This window comes from Euprymna scolopes, chromosome 33, assembly GCF_053919585.1.
Source record: "Euprymna scolopes isolate OS-2025 chromosome 33, ASM5391958v1, whole genome shotgun sequence".
Taxonomy (NCBI): Eukaryota; Metazoa; Mollusca; class Cephalopoda; order Sepiida; family Sepiolidae; genus Euprymna; species Euprymna scolopes.
The window spans coordinates 63,618,541-63,641,723 of NC_136514.1; the positions used below are offsets into that span (position 1 = coordinate 63,618,541).

The 23,183-nt window shown below is 32.9% G+C and overlaps 1 protein-coding gene across 1 annotated transcript in view; it reads right to left on the reverse strand.

Annotated features, from left to right (window-relative positions):
* The window catches only part of LOC145258266 (phosphatidylinositol 3-kinase catalytic subunit type 3-like), a 166,137-nt gene that overhangs the window by 39,016 nt on the left and 103,938 nt on the right, over positions 1 to 23,183 (reverse strand). The window contains exons 10-13 of the mRNA XM_080116253.1: positions 18,723 to 18,862; positions 16,606 to 16,693; positions 12,221 to 12,288; positions 9,747 to 9,855 (exon numbers count right to left, since the gene is read on the reverse strand). Coding sequence (XP_079972379.1) covers positions 9,747 to 9,855; positions 12,221 to 12,288; positions 16,606 to 16,693; positions 18,723 to 18,862 — 405 coding nt within the window. The remainder of the gene's footprint in view (positions 1 to 9,746; positions 9,856 to 12,220; positions 12,289 to 16,605; positions 16,694 to 18,722; positions 18,863 to 23,183) is intronic.

Genomic DNA, 23,183 nt, shown 5'->3' on the forward strand with positions numbered 1-23,183 from the left:
AAATTGACAAAACTGAAAACATAAAAAAATGGCTCAATATTTGCTGACATTGGACTTGAACAAAACCATGTTATGGTGTGTGTGTGTGTGTGAAGTAAACTTCTAAACTAATAAAAGATATATATCATTATGATTTTTAGAACATATCTGTTAGGTATAAGGGTGAGTAATGTAGGCTATATTTAGTTTAATCTGTAAAAGAGGTAGAGGATTCTGGAAGTTCTTTGTAAAAATTCAAATACCTCGGATTTTTATGAAATTTTAACCATCAAGCAATTTCATTTTGGTTGGAATATTTTAAAGGGTTGTTAGAACTGCATAATATGTACACAGCATCGCATTGGAAAATTCAAATATTTCAGATTTGCATTAAATTTTATCCATAATTATTAAATACCAATTAAGATTTCATGAATTTTAATTTCTTCTAAAGAAATCCTTTAAGCTAAGGTCCGACATTCTTCTAAAATCAAAATCATGGAATGGATCAAAATTGAAATAAGAATTCTGGACATAAGGTTGAGGAACATATCTTCATTTTAATCTTTCTAAATGGACATAAAATGGGTGCAAAACTATTGAGCAACTTCATTCCTTAATTAACTCAAAGAATCTGTTTTGATTGGTTATCTGGTGCGGTATTACCCCTCGGTGAGCTATCATGACTTCCTCCAAAGAAAGAAAATTTGCAGGAAATGTCAAATTCACAAGCAGTTCCCAGCTGCATGTATAAGCCGGTCAACCTTGGTCGGTTGCTTTTGTTTAATGGCAATCAACAATTTTTGTTGTTTTTATTGCCGAATTCAATAATTTGGGAAAAGTTTTTATGCTTCATGTTCTTTATATCTTCAAATATTTATTATTGGTGTTTGGTTGGATTGTTTTGTAAAAGAAAAATGTTTTTTTTAGTTCTGTTTTTTTTTTTTTTGCAGAATATGATTGAGTTTTGCAAAGAGAAAGGAAAAAACAATAACATCAATGTTTGGTGAAGTTTTGGTTAGCAAGCTAGTACAGGCTGAATTGATTACACTAGATGGTCGAAAAGGTTTTATCACTCCGGGCCAAAGTGGACCTGGAAACAATGGTAACCTATGATGCAAATCCGCATTCCCCACAGTCCTTAACTGGGGCCTCACCACTGGGTGTTTTTAAGGTCATACCAAGGACCTGTGTCTTAGGATGGGTGTCCTTCTACTTTATGTTAAAATAGTTGTGTAGCAGTTTGAGAGGAATTAAAACAGATTATGGTTAATTAAAGCATGGAGACATACTATGCAGTGAAAATTCAATTAGTCATTCATATTTATATGATAATTGGTTCTCGTCCAAAATTCCAGCAAGATTAAAAAGTAAAATAATGAATATGTGTATGATGTACATACCTATAATGAAATGAAAATATATTCCAAAAATTACATGAACTTATCAAGGAATCACCTCATAACTCCATCTTCAGTCAACAAAACTAATGATAAATTATGGAGAATACTCAAATCTTTATAAAAATACAGTGACCGATAGGAATGTACTTATTGACCCCAAAAACACGCAGAGGAGGTAAGCGCTAAGAATGAAAGCATGAAAACAAGAAAATAACGGTTTTTAACGTAGGAAGTTTATAGCTGATAATAGTTAATGGTGAAACAAATTTTTTTATAGCTGATAATAGTTAATGGTGAAACAAATTTTTTTATAGCTGATAATAGTTAATGGTGAAACAAATTTTTTTATAGCTGATAGTAGTTAATGGTGAAACAAATTTTTTATTAAAAATCGAGAAAAAAATAAAGGAAAATAAATTTTAGAACACAGAATGTGTGTAAAAGATGAAAAAACAGGTGGTTGTTCAGAATTCCTCTTACATGAACAACAAAACTGCAGAAAAATCTTTATGGTGTACATATGCGTGATGGAATGAGAATATCATACTCCAAAAATCATGTAAATTGATCAAATACTTTTATTTTTTATAAAGAAAAACGATTTAAATGTTTGTTCCATCAGGGGTACATACATCATATATATTTTAGTTTTGTTTTTTAATATAATAAAAAATAAACTAAATTCTAAAGGTGAGGGTAAGGAGGTAAAGAGTGGTACTGATGTAGAGGGGAAAAGAACTGGGAGGGGGGGGCTCAATTACATTTTGTTCTGTTGTGGGTGGTCGGTGTAGATATATGAAAAGTTAGACACCCGCACTCATATAATACTATCGAGCACATTCTGGAGGTCCTACAGCATGCACTGATCTAAAACTGGTGACAACTATCAAGTTAGGGTCCATATTACAAGTATTTTCTAAAAAAAAAAAAATGCTTACTTGTTTGTATCAAGTTATTATTGTTTTTTCCCCAACATGCATCTTCCAAAATAAAATTTTTAATTAAAAATATTTTAAGAAATATCTTTTCATCCACAAGGATTTTATTACCAAAATGCATGAAATCAAATACCTGTACAAATCCATGATTTTTCTATAAAATTAAAATCAATAGAAAATTAACACTGCTGTGAAACAGGTGAAAATATAATCCCTATGTTAATAAAATTATGAAACACTTGTTATTCTCGCATCAATATAAGTTTGATAATCATACAATGTATTATTTCTTTTTTACAATTAATCAAGTAATTATTGAATAAAATATACAATAGCACCACTAAACGAAATATTAAAAATTCTATTTAAAAAATAATTGTTTTTTGTCCAAAATTCCCCTTATATTAAAATGTAAAAATAACAAATATGTGTACAATATATGTACCTATGATGAAATGAAAATATCATATACCAAAAATCATGTAAACTGATCAAGTAGTTTTATTTTTATTAAGAAAATCATTTTTATTAAGATTGATTCATAGGCATTAATTACAGCATAAATCTTGCAAGATTGAATTATTGAGTCATCTCACTTTGTTTTTTATGTTTTGGGTTTTTTTTAAGATTGTTTTCAAAATGCCGGACAAGACAAATACTTTTTTGTAGCTGATAAAATTTGATTTTCTTATTTACTTGATCAATTTAAATAATTTTTGGAATATGATATTTTCGTTTCATCATACAAATTTTTCTTTATTATTATTTTTTTTTTAATATCAGTGGAATTCTAGACAAGAATCAAGTCTAATTTTTTTAAATGCAAACAAAATTTTGTTTTTTACATAAACAAATGAACGATTTAAATTTGTTGTTAATAGTTGAAAACAAAAACAAATGACTGACTGTAACGCTTTGGTATTTGAAAGCATTTAAACTGTTGAAGAGAAAGTCGTTTTTGGCTTTAAAATGTTATTTAGTGAAAGTTTTGAAAGTTATTTATACCCAATAATTTTATAGTAATTTAAACAACATTAACAATTGGCTAAAAAAATTTGGTTCAATTAATGATTTAATGGCCAAATGATATCATTAGAATTAAATTTAACTCTCAAAATTTTATGTTGCAATCATAATAATTTGGTAAAAAAGTTTTTTAAAATAAATAAATATATATATGAAAATAGAAAGACTCCCAGACAACACTGAATCGATATAATTAATACATTATAATTGAAATTCATGTTTTTTTTTTGTTTTTTTTTATGGATTAATCATTTTGGGCATCTCTTATCAATCTCATTGATTTTTTTTTTATTTAAATTACTGTTATAATATATGAGAAAAGTAAAACAGAAAGGTATTTCCTTTAATAAAGATTTCAATCATAATATAATGCTACTAAACTTTATTGTTAATTTTTTATTTTATTTATTTTTTTATTTTATTTTTGGAATTCTTTGAGAAGAAGTTTCATAACTTGTGCCTTCATCCTTTCTGTGGACTGTTATCCTCATCTTCATTTTACCACATTTCCAGGTCAACATTGTCTGAAGATAGTGGTTTTGATCCTACCCAAGCAGGTCAGACGATTAGTTGGCCAAAACGTGGCGAGACAACAACTAAGGAAGGCAGTGATACAATTAGTCTTGACTCAGCATTCCTATTCCGCCGAGTTGGCCGAAATGTGGTGAAACAACAACAGCAATGAAAATGAGGATAACAGTTCATAAAAAGATTGAATGTACTAAACCTTATGTCTACAATACATATTCCATTTTTTTATCAAAATCAATTACATGATTTTGATTCTAGAAAATGTCTAAAATTCTCAAGAAGAAATTGAAATTTGAAGTATTTTTTAATAGGTACCTAATAAATGTGGATGAAATTTTATTGTAAATCTGAAATATTTTGATATTCAAATGGGAGATTAAAGCCATATCATAACCCCTTAAACCTTTCAGCTCTGTCATCACAGCTAACTGGATGGTATTTATCTGGATGGTATTTATCTGGATGGTCTCCACATAAATCAAAAACAAGTGATGATACCTTTGAGCTTGAAGAAAAGAAAAAAGTCGCACAGAAAAAAATCAGGTGAATAAAGAAATTTTTTTTGTATGGCTATATTTTTCTTGTCCCAGAACTTCTGGATTCCCAAACTGTGTGAGCAGATGCACTGTCATGGTGAAGATAAAGGATATACAAAAGTATCAGTTTATTCCTAATTTGCCAAGAGCTCACACAACACACTTAATTCCTTTATTTTTTAGATACACCTGATATGTGTATGTGTATATCTCTACAATTATATAAATGCAACTGTGTCTGTGTGTGTGTGAGAGTTAGTTCCTAATAGACTCCGAAATGGCTGAACAGATTTTCTTTAAAATTTACAGAACTTTAGTGTATACGTCTGAGAGTGATCTTAGTTAAGTTTTGTCTCAGAATACACCCGATAATTACCGATAATCGATAATGAAAACTGTTATTTTAATTTATCTATCATCAGTAAAGGCATTTTTTTCTATGTCATCATTTAGCAACAATGATAGAACAACGGGCCGTGGAAATTCTACTATGGGTAAGTTGATAGTATGTTTTTTGTTTTGTTTTTTTGCATGACGTGGTTTGTAGGTTCAAACTCCGCACGTAAATTTCTTAATTTTTTTTCATTAATTGCAAAGAATTTTATAAAATTTGAAAAGTTACGTGTTTTTTAGCATTTCAAAAGTAAATGTTTCTGTTTTTGAACATCCATTGAACAAGCAACTAATCCTGAAGAAATTGCAAAACAGTCTACACAGATATTAAGTAAAAATGTGATTCAGAAGTTTCTTATATGTCAGTTTAAAAAAACATAGGCCTCGACAACCAAGCTCAAGTAGTACGCCCGGCAACATAAGATAAGGAATTTTTCAACAAAGTTGACTAATCGTAGAACTATACAGTGACAAACACATAAATTCTTGCAATGAATAGATAGTTGTTGATCTTGTGATTTCTTTCGCATTATGGTTAAAGAAATCATGGCCCCCAAAACTTTGCCAAAGTAGTTGGTTTTGAGCTGGAAGAATAGCTGCTAAGGGGACAAATCAGAGAAATTGGATTATTGCTGGCACGTTGCATCCACTATGTGGGGAGCTACATTGATCAGTAAGGTGTCAATGTAACCAAAATTTACTAAAATAATTTTAGGATTACAAAAAAAAAAGAATATATTGGAATTACCAAAGATACAGATCAATCTAAGCAAAAAAAGCATCAAAGCAACCCTTGAGCAAGGCTGGGTAATATTGCTAGTATATATATATATATATAATTTACTGAAAGTCAGAAGGGAAAGAAAGAATAAAATTGGGTTTTGTATGTATGTCTGGCAAATTCATTAGACGGAGAGGAAGACACAATATGTTTTAATTGTCCTCAGTTCGTCGAAGGTCATCTATGCAAATAATTTTCTTTTATTTATCTTTTCTATAAATTTTACTTTTTATTATATATTATTTTTATTCTTTTATTTTTTAATTTCTTTAAGTACATTAGCTTTTCATTTAATTTTTTTTAAGTTATTGTTAACCTCCTGATGAGATGAATAAGATCATCAAAACGTAGATTAATCTGCATAGGCCTTTTCTGATGTTTATATAATTTCACTATATATTAGCAGAACTCGTGTCCGTCGGGTTAAATAGGAAATTTGAGGAATCCAAGTAACTTTTGCTTTTATCTTTGAATCCTATAAAATGTCTTCTTTGCAGTGTCAACACTGACAAAAAAAATAAACAAAACTGCAAATCTGAAAGTTTCAAATCGAATAAATCTGAGTTGTGGTCAATAGGGAGGCTACTCCAGTACAATCAGAAACTGCTGGATATTTAGGGTATTATGAGCAGGTGCATTATCATGGTGAAGAAAATGAAGAGCAAACAAAAAATAAAGTGAAAAAACAATGCACTGGTTTGCAAAAAACTAAGACTGCAATTGTGCGTTTCCAAGATGTCATGTTGTATTAGAACAGAATTTGTTATTTTGTATTCTTAATTCATCCAATCAAATTTTTTTAACACACCTTTTGCTTTAAAAAAATAAAATTATAAATAAAAATATATAATTCAATTAGAATTAAAATTCAATTAGAATGACATTCTTTTCAAAAAATTTCACTTTCAACATTAAAATAAACATATTAAAAAATTGTTGCAATGAATCAAATGTCAATTAAATACAACATAAGTGACTTTGTAATGAGTTCACAGCTGTCACAAATCAAACAGAGACCGACAGAAATGCAAATATTGAACCATTTTGAAAAGAATTAGCAGTTGTTGCAAATATCAACACACACACACACACAATGGCTCCAGCATGGTTGTGGTGTTGACAAAAGTTTTAGGAAAACTTTTTATTGGATTCCATTATTTACACAACAAGTTATTTTTTAGATACATTCTCCAAAATGCATCGCAGTCTTTTTTCTTTGTTGTAATACAATATTTATTTCATTCTTGTCCACAGATTAAAAAATGAAAATAAAAAAACATGCATGATGTACATATCTATGATGAATCTAAAAATATCATATTCCAAAAATCATGTGAATTGATCAAGTAGTTCTAGTTGCAAATAAGAAAATCAAATTTTATGAGGTTTAAAGTTTATGAGGTTCAGCTAATGTATAGACTGTTTTACCTGTCAATTAGAAACAATGGAGATAATTTCCCCCACTAACCAACAATCACGAGGTTCTTTGCTCAGCAACCGAGAAGGCTAACATGCTTGCCAGTCGGTTTGCCTCCAACTCTACACTGGACCCTTTAAACCACCCCCTACCTGACTTTCCTATGCGGACAGACGCCAAGCTAGACGATCTGGAAATCACCCCTGCTCAGGTGCATGCTATCATAAAAAACCTTGACACTTCCAAAGCATGTGGACCCGACCTCATCCCAGCTGTGCTATTAAAAAAGTGCTCAGCCGAAGTAGCTCCAGTTCTCTCCAAATTCTACAACAAATGCCTTAATGAATCTTGCTTTCCGAGCTGCTGGAAAACTGCTTCTGTGGTACCAGTATTCAAGAATTCTGGCGAAAGAACTGACCCATTAAATTATCGCCCTATTAGCCTCCTCCCACTTTTTGCCAAAATATTTGAGACCTTAATTAACCATGCTCTAGTCCAGCACCTTACAGATGCTAAACTTCTGACCGACCATCAATATGGATTTAGACAAGCCCGTTCCACGGCAGACATCCTCACTGTAATCTCTGAACGCATATACCATTCACTGGACAAAGCGGGAGAGGGCAGAGCGGTAGCTCTAGATATATCTAAGGCTTTTGACAGGGTATGGCATGAGGGTCTCCTCAGGAAGATTAGATCTTACGGTATCACTGGTAGAATACTTAACATAATTAAATCCTTCTTAGATAAGAGAAAAATCCAGGTTGTCCTCGACGGTCGTACGTCTAAACAATATAATATAAATGCCGGAGTGCCCCAGGGATCTATCCTTGGTCCTCTGCTGTTCCTGATATTCATAAATGACCTCCCCGATAAAATTGCCTCTGAGATGGGTATATATGCTGATGACACCACACTCTATAGCAGGCACGACAGGAAAACAAATGAACATATATCTAAAGTAATGGCAGAAACACTAGAGGATGACCTCAAATCAGTAGTGGAATGGGGACAAAAATGGATGGTAACGTTCAATGCCACCAAGACAAAACTGGTTTCATTCAATAATTACAGGAAACCTTCTCTACCACCTATAGCAATGGCCAACAACTCTTTAGCTGAGAGTACGTCTTTCAAGCTCCTTGGCCTAACGTTCACAGGAAACATGAGCTGGAACAATTACATCGAGGGCATTGCCAGGGCCGCTGCGAGGAAGGTGGGCTCTCTCTACCGTGCTAGAAAACTTCTAACACCCGAAAGTATCCTGTACCTCTATAAGGCCACTATTCGCCCATGTATGGAGTATTGCTGTCATATTTGGGCCGGTGCATCGGCTACTAGTCTCTCTCTCCTTGACAGGGTTCAAAAGAGAGTCGCAAATCTGATAGGCCCTAAACTGGCATCAAAACTTCAGCCTCTGTCCCATCGTCGAAACGTTGCATCCCTCTGCCTGTTCTACAAGTATTATAATGGTGAATGCTCTGAAGAACTGCAAGCACTTGTGCCCCCACGACGTGAACACCCTCGACAGACCCGACAAGCTGCAAAATCCCACCCCCACACTGTAGAGATCCCTAGATGTAAAAGATCGTTCTACTCCAGTAGTTTCTTCCCCAGAACTGCTAGACTTTGGAATTCCATTCCAGGTCACTGCTTCCCCAACTGTACTGACATGCATAAGTTCAAGTGCAACGTGAACCAACATCTCGCTGCCCTAATCCCTACATAGTGCCCCAGTAGATGTTTCCCCTGATAGTAGCCCCCTACACCAAAGTGGCAATGTGCCTTGTTTGGGGTGAAAATGTAATAAAAAAAAAAAAAAAAAAAAAAAAAAAAATTCAACAATAATTCATACTTACTAGATCTATATTGTAATACCTATGATATTACTTTAAAATGATTTTCTTTATAAAAGTAAAACCAATTGATTAATTTAGGTAATTTTTGGAATATGGTATTTTTGTTTTATCACAGGTACGTACAGATTTTTCTTTATTTTTGTTTTTTAATGTGCGCGAATTTTGGACAAGAATCATTTATTTTACTTATTTATTGCCAGACACTTTTTGAAGTCAACAAGATTAAACAATTATCTAATATCATGTGTGACAACTACAATATGTCTTGTGATCAATTCTTAAAACCAACTCCGTAAAGATAGTTTTTTTTTTTCTGTTTGGGTTGTTGCATCATAAAACAAGTTGTATATGATTGAACAGTTCACGACAGCACTGGATACATCATGCCTGTTAATCTTTGGATAATTACCTCTCACTTGATCAGCTGACGACAAGGAAGCATAAGCGGTAGGGACAAGAATATAGAGTAAAACATCATCAACAAGAATTTAAATATATCTTTCGAGGAGTTTTTCATCCCGACATGAAATCATGGTTTCCACAGGACCCCCGCAAATGATATGCCATAGTCACTTTCATCACATTCGAAGAAAGGCACCATTCTCTGTGCATCACTGCTTTATAAACCTGTCTATAAAAGGTAGTGATGATGCCTTTCATATTGAGGTTGAAAGTTCGACAAATATTCAGCTGATGTATAGACATACACATTTTTTTACATGGCTTGTTGCACTTTGCTATTTTTTGCCAATAAATTTGATTTTGATTTTGGGAAAATCCTCTGTAAATAAATGAGAATAAATTTGAATGTGCATGTTATCTGACAACACTTTTGTTATAAAAAATAAGAAAGAGTTCTGCAAAGAGAAGATAACTCAGTTACCTTGATAAGCGCATGGCTAAAGCGTTTCATTACATAAAGGTGCATGCTGTTTTCTGTCTCGCCTTCTTTGGCAGTCGATGCTTGGTCAGAAACCTCCACAGATAAATACCTACAAATATTAAGCAATATAACAAAACATACTTATATTTGCACACCATTTTTTCTTCAATAATTAACTTCATGACAACAGCTTTAAACATTTTTTGGCACTTGTCCATAACTCTTTCCCCATGAAAAAAATAAAAATAAAATAAATCTTACATACTCATAACAGAAAGAAAATCACTTACATTGATCATGTCGTTTTATTTTATAAAGAAAATCATTTTTAAGTGAATTTTAAGTTTTTCCAATGTCTTCCCACTCCATGTTAAGAATGGCCATCTAAAATCTAACAAGAGTTTGAATTATTTGGAATTATCTCCCTTGTCGTTCAAAAATGGTGTCAAAAGATAGTTGATAGTTGTTTAGCCATTTTTTTTCTTTTTAAATAAAACTACTTCATAAATTTACCTGATATTTGAAATATGATGTTTTCTTTCTGTCACAGGTATGTACACCACAAACATTTTTTTATTTTTGGTATTTTTCATGATAGGGGTGTTGGAGGAGGACTTGCACACATTTTTAAATAAGCAAGTCACTTCTGAAACTTTAGTGTTTATTTGTTTTTAAATCAATTTTGGGAGTGAATATTCAAAGTCTCATAAACTTTAAGAATTACAAGGGTGTTACAATGCTGTTTGTTTCTATATTAAACTATTGTAGTATAAAACGTTCACAAAATTTGAGACTTAGATGGACAAAGCAAAGATAAGGATGACGAGTATTCAAAGCCAAAAGTTAGTGAATGGTTTAAGCTACCATAAATTAATAGCTATGCCTCCCCTCAATAAATTGGATGAGAAGAGTACAACCAAAACAGAAGGCTTGCAAAATATTAAAAATTAATTCTGTATAAAATGATTAAAATACTAAAAAATCAAAAAATTTGTCATTAATGATATATCATTTTAGAAGTTATGTAGGAGTTGGTCCTGCAACTTCTACATTTAATTTACTGTTTTCATCAAGTATTACTGTTTCAATGCTATCTAGTGTATTTTTTTTCATCCTCAGGAAGGTTGGCTTCTTTTATTTTCTTGGCCAGGATTTCATTTGATGTTTTGCTCCACTTTTCAAACTTTGAATAATGGTAACAAAATAGCAGCACCTTGTTTTCAGCAACAGACCATGGCTGAGCATTTAAACCTGTTATTTTTATTTTTTGTTGCTACAAATTATGAAGATAGGACCTTTTTCATCAAGGTTTAATGACTGACCCTGGTTGACTTTGGTCATGGCTGGAGTGTTACTTCTAGAGAGAGGAAGGTTTACACCATTGTTTGCCTCTCCTTGCCTTTGTATATAAATGAGTCGAAGGGCCTTTGTATATAAATGAGTCGAAGGGCCTTTGTATATAAATGAGTCGAAGGGCCTTTGTATATAAATGAGTCGAAGGGCCTTTTCAATCCTGGACTTCAGCCTGCCACTATTTATTTTTGTTTATATTGATATTTCTATACACGAGTTCCTTTATTTTTTATTTGTTATTAAAAGCAGCCTTCTATTAATAGGATGAGTGACATACTAGATGGCTTGAGGAGACAGCACACTATTTTTTGCTTTTTTATATTTAACCAGTTCCAATCAGGTTTTAGATAAAAAGAGTAATAATTGAAAGGAAAATAATAAGCAAATGTGAAAGTTTTTTTCTTTGATATTTTACCTTCAACCTCAACCATATCTAATAAATTAATTTTTAAATACTATTGAGAATTTTAATTAAATAAAAAAAAGACATGGAAGTAATGCTGATAGAAATTAGCTTTTTTGTTTAAAAAAAAAAGCTATTTTCTACTAATTAGCAGAGAACACCAATCACAATATTAAAAAAATCTGAACAAAACATTTGATTTTTTAAAATGCATTCAACAATTTTTCTCAATTTATTTTCTGTTGATATTTTTTATTATAATCATTGGTTCTTGTCCAAAATTCCTCCATATTAAAAATCAAAAATAAAGAGAATTCTGTATGATGTACATATTCATGACAAAACTAAAATACATAAAATCATCAGGTAGCTTTATTTTAAAATAACAAAATTTTGAAAACAATCTAAAAAAAACAAAGGAAGATAACTTAATAATTCAAACTTGCGGGATTTATGTTGTAATACCTACTAATTACTTTTAATCACTTAAAACTGATTTTCTTTGTAAAAAAACTACTTCATTATTTAATGTGATTTTTCGAATATCATATTTTTGTTCTGTTATTACTACATACATCATACAAATTTTTTTTCTTTCTTTTTTTTTAATACAGGCAGGAATTCTGGACGAGAAACTAATCTCTATATACTGTATGAAAAATATTAAAAATGATGCTTTGTTACAGAAACTGAAAAAATAAGTATATGCAGGACTTACCAATAAAAGTAATTTGCTAATTTGTTGTTATTCCGAGCGCGAGATATAAGAAAAGTGGCCAAATCCATCTGAAAGGAATTGTTAACAAAAATAATATAGTTAAATAATGCGCTTTAATAATGTTGTTAAATAATGAACTTTAATAATGTTGTTAAATAATGGATGTAAATAATGTATTTAAATAACATAGTTAAATAATTGAATTTTAAAAAATGTACTTACATAATGCAGTTAAATAATGAACTTAAACAATGCATTTGAATAATAAACAGAAATAATAAAGTTAAATAATTACAGTATTCCCTCAAATATCATGGTAGATAGGGACTGAGACCACTTGTGATATTTGAAAATCTGCGAAGCAGGACAAAACTATTATTTTTACCTTATTTAAAACCATCCCTGTAATGTTTATAACCCATCCTTTACTATATTAGTAACAATAGAAAGATCGCAACATTTGTTAGGTTGAACAGTATACTATTACAGTTCAGTAATTTTTCAAAAATTTATCCTAATATAAGTGTACTTACTACTTGGGAATCTTTTTTTTTTTTTAAATAATTTTTAAACTATACCTTTTGTCTTGTTTTTTATTCAAAATTACATTTTTTAAATAAATTAAATTAGGCATCATTTAGTCATTAAATTATTAATTGAATCAAATTATTATATAACTACAACTATTTTTGTTAATGTTGTTTTAATTTCTATTCAGAAAAGAATTGAATGTAAAATGGTTTCATAAATCTATTAATACAATTAAAAAATCCAGCAATTTGAGGGAATAAACTATTAGAATAGAAGGCTCTCCAGCATCTAGCAACCTTTACAGTAAGAAAGTGGGATTTCACTGTTTGTCAGGTTAGTCAGGAGTATTTATTTCAATTTTGTAAAAATCAATTTTAACAGCTAAGTGTTCAAATTTAATTAGTTTTAAATGCTGATCTAAAAGGTCTGCAAAATATATTATTGTTTATAATAAACTTGCAATACATAGCATTACCTGGTGATGTCATTTTAGTTTATAATTTTTGTTTGCACATTTTTAAACATATACAAAAAAAGAAATTATTTTTTTTGTTATTCTTCATAAAACCAATATAAGCTATTTTAAATTTTACCAGTTGTCTGGGCAAGACTACATAATTTGTTCTAATCTCTCTCTCTCTCTCTCTATATATATATATATATATATATATATATATATACACGGGAATTCTAGGTGCTGTGGGTGTTTTCCACTTATCTCGGCATTGTTTCCAGTCATCCTGAAACTTCACTTGCCACTGGTATTCAACAATGTTGACTTAGGAGAGGTATGGTCAGAGATTGCACAACTCTAGGAGAAAAATTTCACGCGCAGGCACCCTTACAGTGAGTATCCATAGTCTGTCAAATCTGAAGGAAGCCTTATCTATAACTAGCGGGGGTACCCAATGTTGCCCGGGTGTTTGGAGGTGTGTGTGTAGGAGGGAGGGGGGGGGGTTAAAGAACTTCTTAAAAATTCGGACCCCCCCCCCAAAAAAAAAAACAGCCAACGAACGTAAAACTTCTTTAAAAAAATCGGAAAAACAAACCTCCTCCCCCCAAAAAAAGACGGCGTTGCCCGGGTGTTTGGCGGTGTGTATGTAGGGAGGAGGGCAAAGAATAAACGAATTAATAACCCTGCTTAAACTTATTTTAAAAAATCGGAAAAAACAAAACAAATAAAACAGTGAACGGACGTAAAACTTCTTTAAAACAATCGGATAAACAAAAACCAAAAAAAAAAGAAAAAAAAACAAAAACAAAAAAAACAGCGAAAAACGAAAAAAAAAATGGTATAAATAACCTCATTTCAATATTAAATGTTTGTTTAAAATTCGAGAAAAAAAGTATATCTGATAACTGGGATTGAACCTGAAATCTTTAGATAATGACGCTGTCACTTAACCCATTGCACTATAGATGGGTGGATGAAAGTAGGTCGATTTTTATAACATTTAAAACAAGTTCAATGTACAAAGTCTTTTGTGCATATTGACACATGTGTAAAGCCATCTTGTCATGAAGATACAATTTTTTTCCATCCCTTCCTGTAAAAAAGCGAGTCGTTGTGGATGAAGGAACGAATGTTTTTGCCCATTTTTCAATATTTGTCGGCCGGACGTTCGAGCTTTAGAATTATAATCAAAACATAAGAAAAAAACACAAAAAAAACTAACATAAGGCAAACGAACGATGTTAAATGTAAAAATCGAAAAAACGAAAACAAAAAAGAAAACAGAAAAACGAACGTTAAAACTGCTTTAAATAATCTGAAAAATAAAAACAAAAAAAAAAAAACGTGAACAATGGCTTAAATAAGCCTGTTTCGATATTAAAATTTAAAAAATCGGTGCGTACCCGGGTCGGTCGGGGTGGGGGGTGTTAATGAAAACCTAAAATAAGCGAAGTAAAAAAAACAGAAAAACAAACGTTGAAAAATTGGCTTAAATAACCCTGCTCCAATATTTAAATTTAAAAAAATCGAAAAAAAAAAAAAAAAAAGAAATCTCACACCATGATTCGAACCCAGATAATGACCCAACGCTCTAACCAAGTGAGCTAACACGACGTATATGAAATTGTGTCAGTTCTTCAAATATTTAAACTAAATCAGGTTATGACGTCGTCTGACGCATGCATAGAACCGATCTTGTCATGAGAGGACGGTTTTTGCTGAGCCCCTCTGTAGAAAAGTGCTGATTTCAGGATGAAGAAATTAACGTTTTTGGCAAATTTTTCGATATTTGTCGGGCGAAGGATGGGGCTTTCATATGAGACCAAGTTTGTGAATTTTTGTTTTGTGTGTCAAAAGTTTTAGCAGACATACAAACACACAAACATACATACATTTTCGCTTTTATATATATAGATAAAAGCGAAAATGTGTGCGTGTTTGTGTGTGTGCATTTTTTTCGTATGTCCACCAAAGGCTTTGGGGGGGGGGTCTCGAAGGGATCACTCTTTCTTAGAACTTTTTATATACTCCCTGGATTATAATATGTCAGATTTACGGAGCGAGGTCGTAAATATCTTTTACTTTAGCAACTTGTTACAATATGTTACAAAATTTGTGCTATGAATGCATTTTCTCTACTACTACTACTACTACTATAATGGCGTGATGTTTGACCTAGAAAACCACACGTTGACGTTCAACCACCTGCTTTTTTAAACGTTTAATTTCACCCTTCCTCAATTCTCTGCCCGCATAGCGTCATGGTAAGTCATCAGGCTATTCACCTGAAGGCTTCAGGTTCAAGCCTACCTGCCTCCCAAAACTATTTTTTTTTCTTTTACACCCGGGCAACGCCAGGCACCCCTGCTAGTATACATATAAAAAGTGAAATTGTCTCTCTGTGTGTGCATGTGTGTACATTTCCCTATCAAACTACTCTGTCAATTTTCAGTCTATAGACTCGAGATTTGACTTAAGGGGTATTGAGATTTGGGAAAATCTTTTTAATCGGTTTTCAGCCAAAAATTTGGTTGTCAAGGGGTCAAAGTTCAACGATTTAACCTTTGAAAACTCTACCAAATCTCTCTGCCAATTTTGGGTGTAAATACTTGAAATTCTAGATGTAGGTTCCTTGGATATGGATCAAACATTTTAATTTGATTTGAGTTCAAAACAATAAATGTTAAGGGGTCAAAATTGGGGTTAGAGTTAAAAAAAATTGACCTCTGCGATCTCTACCAAATTACTCAGCCAATTTTTGGTCTAAACATTTGAAATTTTACATAAAGTGTATTCAGACAAAGGGCAAGCTTTTTAATCGTTTTTTACCCGAAAATTTGGCGGCCAAAGGTTCAAAGTTCAAAAGATTTGATCTTTGCGGTCTTTAGCAAACTATTCAGCCAATTTTGGGTCTAAACATTTGAAATTTTACATAAAGGGTATTCAGACATGTAGCAACCTTTTTAATCAGTTTTTGGGAAAAAATTTGGCTACAAAGAGGTTAAAGTTGAAAGAGTTGACCTTGCATACTCTACCAAACTCCTCTGCCAATTCTAGGTCTAAACACTTTAAATTTTAGATGTAGTTTACCTGGACATGATTCAAACTTTTTAATATATATATATATATATATATATATATACATATGCACATAAAGTTATGAACAATACATAGGGCCCAAGCAAAGCCGGGCTGAACTGCTAGTATACTATATTAATATTAAAATCCCAATTGTTTCAATAAACTATATTGTTTAATTATAATGACAATAATGTTGGTACAATAAAAAAAAAAAAATGAAAATTTGGATGCCTGCCAGAATCAACATATCAGCTTAAATGCTATTTAGGTACAACTTTCAAAATCTCACAAGTTAACTTGATATCTTAAACATATTTACTTCTTTTTCCAGTTTGTTTTCAGGGCTTTCATCTGGCCGTGAAGATGCACCACCAAGCGCATCCAAGAAAGAATCAATACTTTGTGATCTGAAAAATGAAAGCACAAGATTGTTTGAGAGTATGTCTGTCCATCTATTTTGTATATAGGAACATGAAAGTTGATACAAATCTTGCTTGGAGTTCATACATTAAATCCATTGCTATTTTGCTTTTCATAAAATCAGTTCTGTCTGTTGCTCTAAAAAGTTTCTCACATCCAAAGCATTTCTCTATCTCTACAAATCTACTATCAAACCATAAATGGTGTACTGTTATCATATTTGGGCTGATAAATTTGTGTTCCATTTGAAGATTCTTGATTAATTGCAGAAACATATCCGTAATTTCATTGGCCCCACACTTTTTCTTCACTGCAACCTCTCTCTCACAGGCGTGATGTTGTTAGTCTTTTCTACAAATATTATAATGGCATATGTTCCTCAGAATTGTCTCTCTATATATATATACAGATAAAAAAAGACACAAAGTTACAATGTATTAATACAGCATAGATCTTTAATGATTTAGCACCTTTAAGCACTGGATAATACCACGAAAATATAATATAAATAAATAACAATGATAATAATTAAATAAGAAAACAAAAGAAAATGATTAGAAAAATCATAACTCAAGATATAACATTTAATCAACATACAATTACAAGATATTGATCTGAGATTGCATGTAATTTAGATTTAAATGTAAATCTACAGTTCCTGGTGAGCATTGTCTGAAGATAGCAGTTTCAATCCTACCCAAAGCTGGCCACAGGCTTAGCTGGCCAAACCGTGGTGAGATGACAACAACTATGGAAAGCAGTAATTGGTGAGGAAGCAATTAGTAGATTCGGAGTTCATATTCCATCATGGCTACCACTTGACGAAGACCAGAGGAATAGTTGGCCGAAATGTCATGAAACAACTACATAAAGATGAGGATAATAGTCCGCAATGAATAAATAATACAAATTACTCATCTCAATACTGAATTCCAAGTAATTAAATAACATACTCTATTATGAACTCGTTTATTTTTACACTTAGGATGTTTGCACATGAGTGATATTGATTGGATGATGACCTAATATTTTTTTGGATTATACAAAACAATATTTGTGTATCCATACATGTTGAAATATGTTTGATTTTGCAAGGATAGTGGCAATTTACTATTGATTTTAATAATAAATGACTAAAACTATCCAAATGTTTTCACCTGTAGAAAATTGTTGTGGCAATAATTTAACCAACATAAATATTGATTAGATTTATAGTATTTATAGTGTTCTTTCCTGTGCTGCTCTCCTGCTATTATCCAGCTGCAAGGCTCTAATTTCTTCAGTAGGGCAGCAATCTTAAATTCTTAACTTTGCTTGATGGTGTGGCTTTTGCATTCTTTTTAAGAAGGGGAAGTTCACTCATTAAATTATCAAAAATTTTACACCATGTAGGATATTTTTAATTAATATTTAGCAATAAGTCCCATAATTATGAAAAAGATCTTTTGAAAAATAAATATATTTTGCAAAGATTCATAATCCAAATACTGTCTTTAACTGCTGGTTTTTATTTATACTTTCTTCCACTATTCTGGTTTTTCTGCATTGCTATCATACTTCATAAATACACAAATATTTGTTTTGTTTTTATTCAAAGACTTTCTTAAGATGATTGATTTCAAGAAAAATAAAATCTATAAAATATGTTGAAAAACTGTTAGACATTTATGAATAATACTTGGTGGACAAGTCAGGCATAGAATGAAGTTTATTTGTACTAAATATGGTTGGATTGCAGAAAAGATTGTGAATTTTATTAACAATTCTAGTATTTTGGGCATTAATTTCACTCTATTGCAGTTTGTCGCATTTTTTTGAGCCATTAGTTCTCTGTTCATCACTTTTAAGGTAATAAAATGTTTTCTTTGATGAGTGTAGTCAGCAAACAGACAAAACCGTTTAGCCATTTTGTTTTTCTTTTTGTTCATAACAAAGAAAGCTGGACAGATATTAACTTTTAAAGTTGTGCAACGAAATTAAAAATTAGCAAAACCGCACTAACATATTCCATCTTACCTTTCCCGATCCATTACAGTTCCTTCCATTACATTTGAAGGTTCTGTCCGAGGAGGAGAATTATCTAAGCCTTTCTTTATCTCTTCGTAGTCTTCATATTTGAGAGCTTGGACCAATTGCAAAAGATATAACAATAAATCCTGACAAGAAAAAAATAAACAAATATTCAGTAAGAATGAAAAAAAAAAAAAATAAATAACAGCTTAAAATATTCAAAAAAGCTAGCAGGACCAGTGTTGCTTGGTAGAAGTATGACACAAAGCCAGAACAGATTTGATAAAGGACACCCCATCCCCAAATAGTGGGTACTGGCGACCATGGCCAAAATGAAATCATCTGGCTTCCACTGTCAGGCATTGTCTGGCAATGGTAGTTAGCAGAAACCAGCATTGGTAGTTACTGGTGATTAGTGTTGGTTTGAGGTGATTATTTGCAGGTACTGTCGTTTACTGGTGGGAACTGGCTGTCTTTGCAACTGGCAGTTACTGGCAGCCACGGTAGTTAGTGTTGTTCCTCTGCAACTATGAGTCATTTTCAGTACTTTCTCTCATGATCAGTGTTGGACTGCTCTGAATTAAAATCGCTTGTCAATTGTCAAGCACTGTTGGTCACTGGCAGTTATGACTGCGATTAGTGGTCACTAGCAGTTATGACTGTGATTAGTGGTCACTGGCAGTTATGACTGCGATTAGTGGTCACTGGCAGTTATGACTGCGATTAGTGGTAACCGGCAGTTATGACTGCGATCAGTGGTCACTGGCAGTTATGACTGCGATCAGTGATAACTGGCAGTTATGACTGCAATCAGTTCTCACATCCTATGTTAAGAATAGGTTTTGAAATAATGTTGTTTTAGCATAAGCATCCATTTGTAAATCGATAAGCACATGAATGTAGCACAAATACCAAGAACAATATGTGATGTGCAAATCATATATGAAATTATTTTGGTGGCCGAAGTAGGTTTGGGTTGTCATGTTCATGTTTTTATAATTTAATAAGTTTGCATAAAATTCTGGATCACCACCACTGACAATGACAGCAACAACTAGAGTGATAATAAAAAAAATACAAAGTATTGTCTTTTTTGGGTTTTTTTAAAATGTATTTTCTGATATCCGATTCCTTTATTGAAGCAGAAGCAAACATAGAAGGTATACATTAGTGTGTAGCATTCGTTGGAATCAAACTTATTGTTTTTATTAACACCATTTTGTTTAGTTGTCAATAGCATTTTGTAATTGTTTGAAATTCCCTTACTCTGATAAACATATATGAAAAAGCAATAAAATTGGCCAGAATTGTGAAAGGAGGGATCCATACTTTATGCAGCAAAGTTGAAAAAATGTCAAATGTACAGAAAAATAGTAAATGAGGTGTGAAAAAATATGGCAAACATATAAAAGTTTCTGGTTTTGTTAAAAAGAAAACAATGAGTGAGTAAATATCATGCTACCACCTGTAAATATGACTTGTTTGGAAAATGATTTTCTTTGGAATTTTTATAAGAATTTATGATATTTAATAAAATATACTGATAATATCCACAAAACCTATATCAGGTATTGGTTAGTAGTGTGTTCATATCAAATTTATGTTTTTATAGCTAAAATGTTTTTTTCTATAGGGAAAATCGTGTTTATTTTATAGAAATAAAAGAAAAAGTTAAAAATAACTACAATCAGTTTTAATAAACACAAAACAATTCAATACAACAAGGCAGAGAAATCGAATGTCTTCAGTCTCTCTGTATAAAAGTAAACCCTGATCAAATATTTTTTTAAAAAAAGGGTGTGCTAACTCTTCAAGCCATCCAACAGGTTGCAGTTGGGGGCACCCACTTTATTAATAGAGGGCAGATTTTAATTAAAAAAATAAAAAAAGCCATAGACAATGAGGAAGTCGTACAAAAATATGAATAAAAACCAAAGTAAATACTGGTAGACTAGCACACAGGATAAAAATAAATTCTCAATCCGGCAGAAGATGCAAGCAATGGTATAAACCTTCCCAGCTTTTAAAGTAGCATTTCAGACATGGCACATGTAGCACAAAAAAATAAAAGAATAAGAGGCATAAAAGTCATTGTAACTCAAAAAAGGGTGCTTTTTTTTTTACATGGGGGTCACCACTTATCAAGGCCCAAAGGCCACTCAGGGATAAGGGTTATTGCGTGTACAGTAATCAATGAGATAGTATTGTAGTAATCATTAGTATTGGGGGTTTTGATAGAGTGTCGTACTTAAGGGGGCGGTTTGTCAGGAATTTGTTTATGTTGGACTTGAAGACATCCAAGTTGTAGTCAGGTGAGAAACAGGCAAGCGGCAGAGAGTTCCACTAGTTTGCAGTTCTAAGAAAGAAGCTTTGCTCATGGAATCTACGTTTGGATTTAGGCACAGATAAAGAGTGGGGAAAATTATTGACAGTAGTTTCAGCCAGACGGGTGTTTCTCGTGAAAGATTGGCGAGGGTGGACGAGGGATTGGAGCTCAGACGAGCACCTGCCATGGAAATGACGATAAAACAAGGATAGGCTCGCAACCTCTCTTCTGTGGGAGAGAGGTTGCAGGGAAGAGAAAAGGGCATCCCTCACTAAACCACAAAGTCTATTTTGTACTCTGTCAAGGCAGGATAGGCTGTTTTTAGCAGCTCCTGCCCAGATGTGGCAGCAGTACTCCATCCTTGGACGTACTTGGCTTTTATACAGATCGAGAATTACATTAGTAGTGAGATATCTTCTGGAGCGGTAGAAGGATCCCACCATTTTCCCAGCGTCCCTGGCAACAGATTTGATGTACGTGTTCAATTTCAGATCAGGAGTAAAGGTCAAACCCAGAAGCTTGTCAAAACATGAGGCCTCTCCAAGATGAGAGCCATTTATTTCAATTGATGCCAGATGGGGATCAGAGCGTTGATGATGTAAAGATAGAAGCTTGGTTTTGGAAACATTAAAAGTTACCAGCCACATCTTCCCCCATTGTACCACGCGCTCAAGATCAGAGGAGAGAGAATTAGAGAGAACTTTGTCATTTACAGCCTTTGATGTGTTGTCATAGATGGTTGTGTCATCAGCATAGATGTCAATGAATGATTTAAGTATGTGTTTTGGGAGATCATTGATGTAGATCAGAAAGAGTTGGGCCCAGGATTGATCCCTGGGGGACTCCAGCATTAATACTGTGGGCCTCTGATTTCTGCCCATCAACCACTACTCTTATGAACCTATCAGAGAGAAATGATTTAATGATTGAGAAAACATTTCCAGTAATACCGTAGCTGGAAATCTTGTGAAGTAGGCCCTTATGCCATACCTTATCGAAGGCCTTCGATATGTAAAGAGCAATTGCCCTGGAAAGGACAAATCAAGAGATTCCCTAATCCTATGTGATATAACTGTAGATCTTGCAGAGCGGAAACCATATTGCATGTCACTAAGAAGGTTGTTTCTGTTGAGGTGGTTGACTACTTCTTTATTTAATATGGATTCCAACAACTTACTCATGACACATAGGAGACTTATCGGTCTGTACTGAGAGGGAGATGACTTTTCACCTGAATTCTTAAATACAGGGCAAACTGATGAGGTTTTCCAGGGTGTTGGAAAGCACTTCTCCTTAAGGAAACGCTTAAACAGTTTTGTAAGTATGGGAGCAAGTTCTGGGTGGAGCTTTTTCAGCACTATAACTGGAATGCCATCAGGGCCAGTTGCTTTACTGGAATCAAGGTTCTTGATTAGCTTAGCGACCTCATGCACAGATATTTGTATGTTGCATAGCGTGTTGTCTGTTATAGGAGGAAATACAGGGAGTTGATGGTCATTGTCGCATAGGGTAGAATTAGCTGCAAAGTTCTTGGCAAATAGTCTGGCCTTGTCTGATGCTGACGAGATGACCTCAGGTCCATTGATGATAGTTGGAATAGAACGCACGCTTCTGTTCAAGATCCTGTTTGCTATTTGCCAGAACTGGTGGGAACCAAACCGCTGCTCAGCTACTTTGGATTTAACAGACTGAGCATATAGCTCTCTTGCATGTTTTATTACTCTTTTACAGTGGTTGCTGGCAGTCCTGAAAGCAACTTTAGTCTCAGTACATCTATTACGTTGGTAGCTATGGAAAAAGTGATTTCTGTGCGCGATGGCAGCAGCACATTCAGGGGAGAACCATGGCTGGCTGTTAGGTTTTTGTTGGAATTTTTTGGATGGTACGAATCGGTCTATGCCTACAATTAACCATTCTGTCAGGTTTGATACTAAAAAGGACACATCCTTTGTAAACATGGAATTCAGAGGTAGGTCAGATATGAATGTACGGAAGCTATCCCAGTCAGCCATAGAGTATCGATATACAGTACGGTGGAGAGGTACGTCTGAAGACTTATTACATTTTATTTTTATCTTAACTGCTACAACAGAGTGGTTTGAGGATCCCAGAGGAGATAGAACAGAACATGAACACAGCTC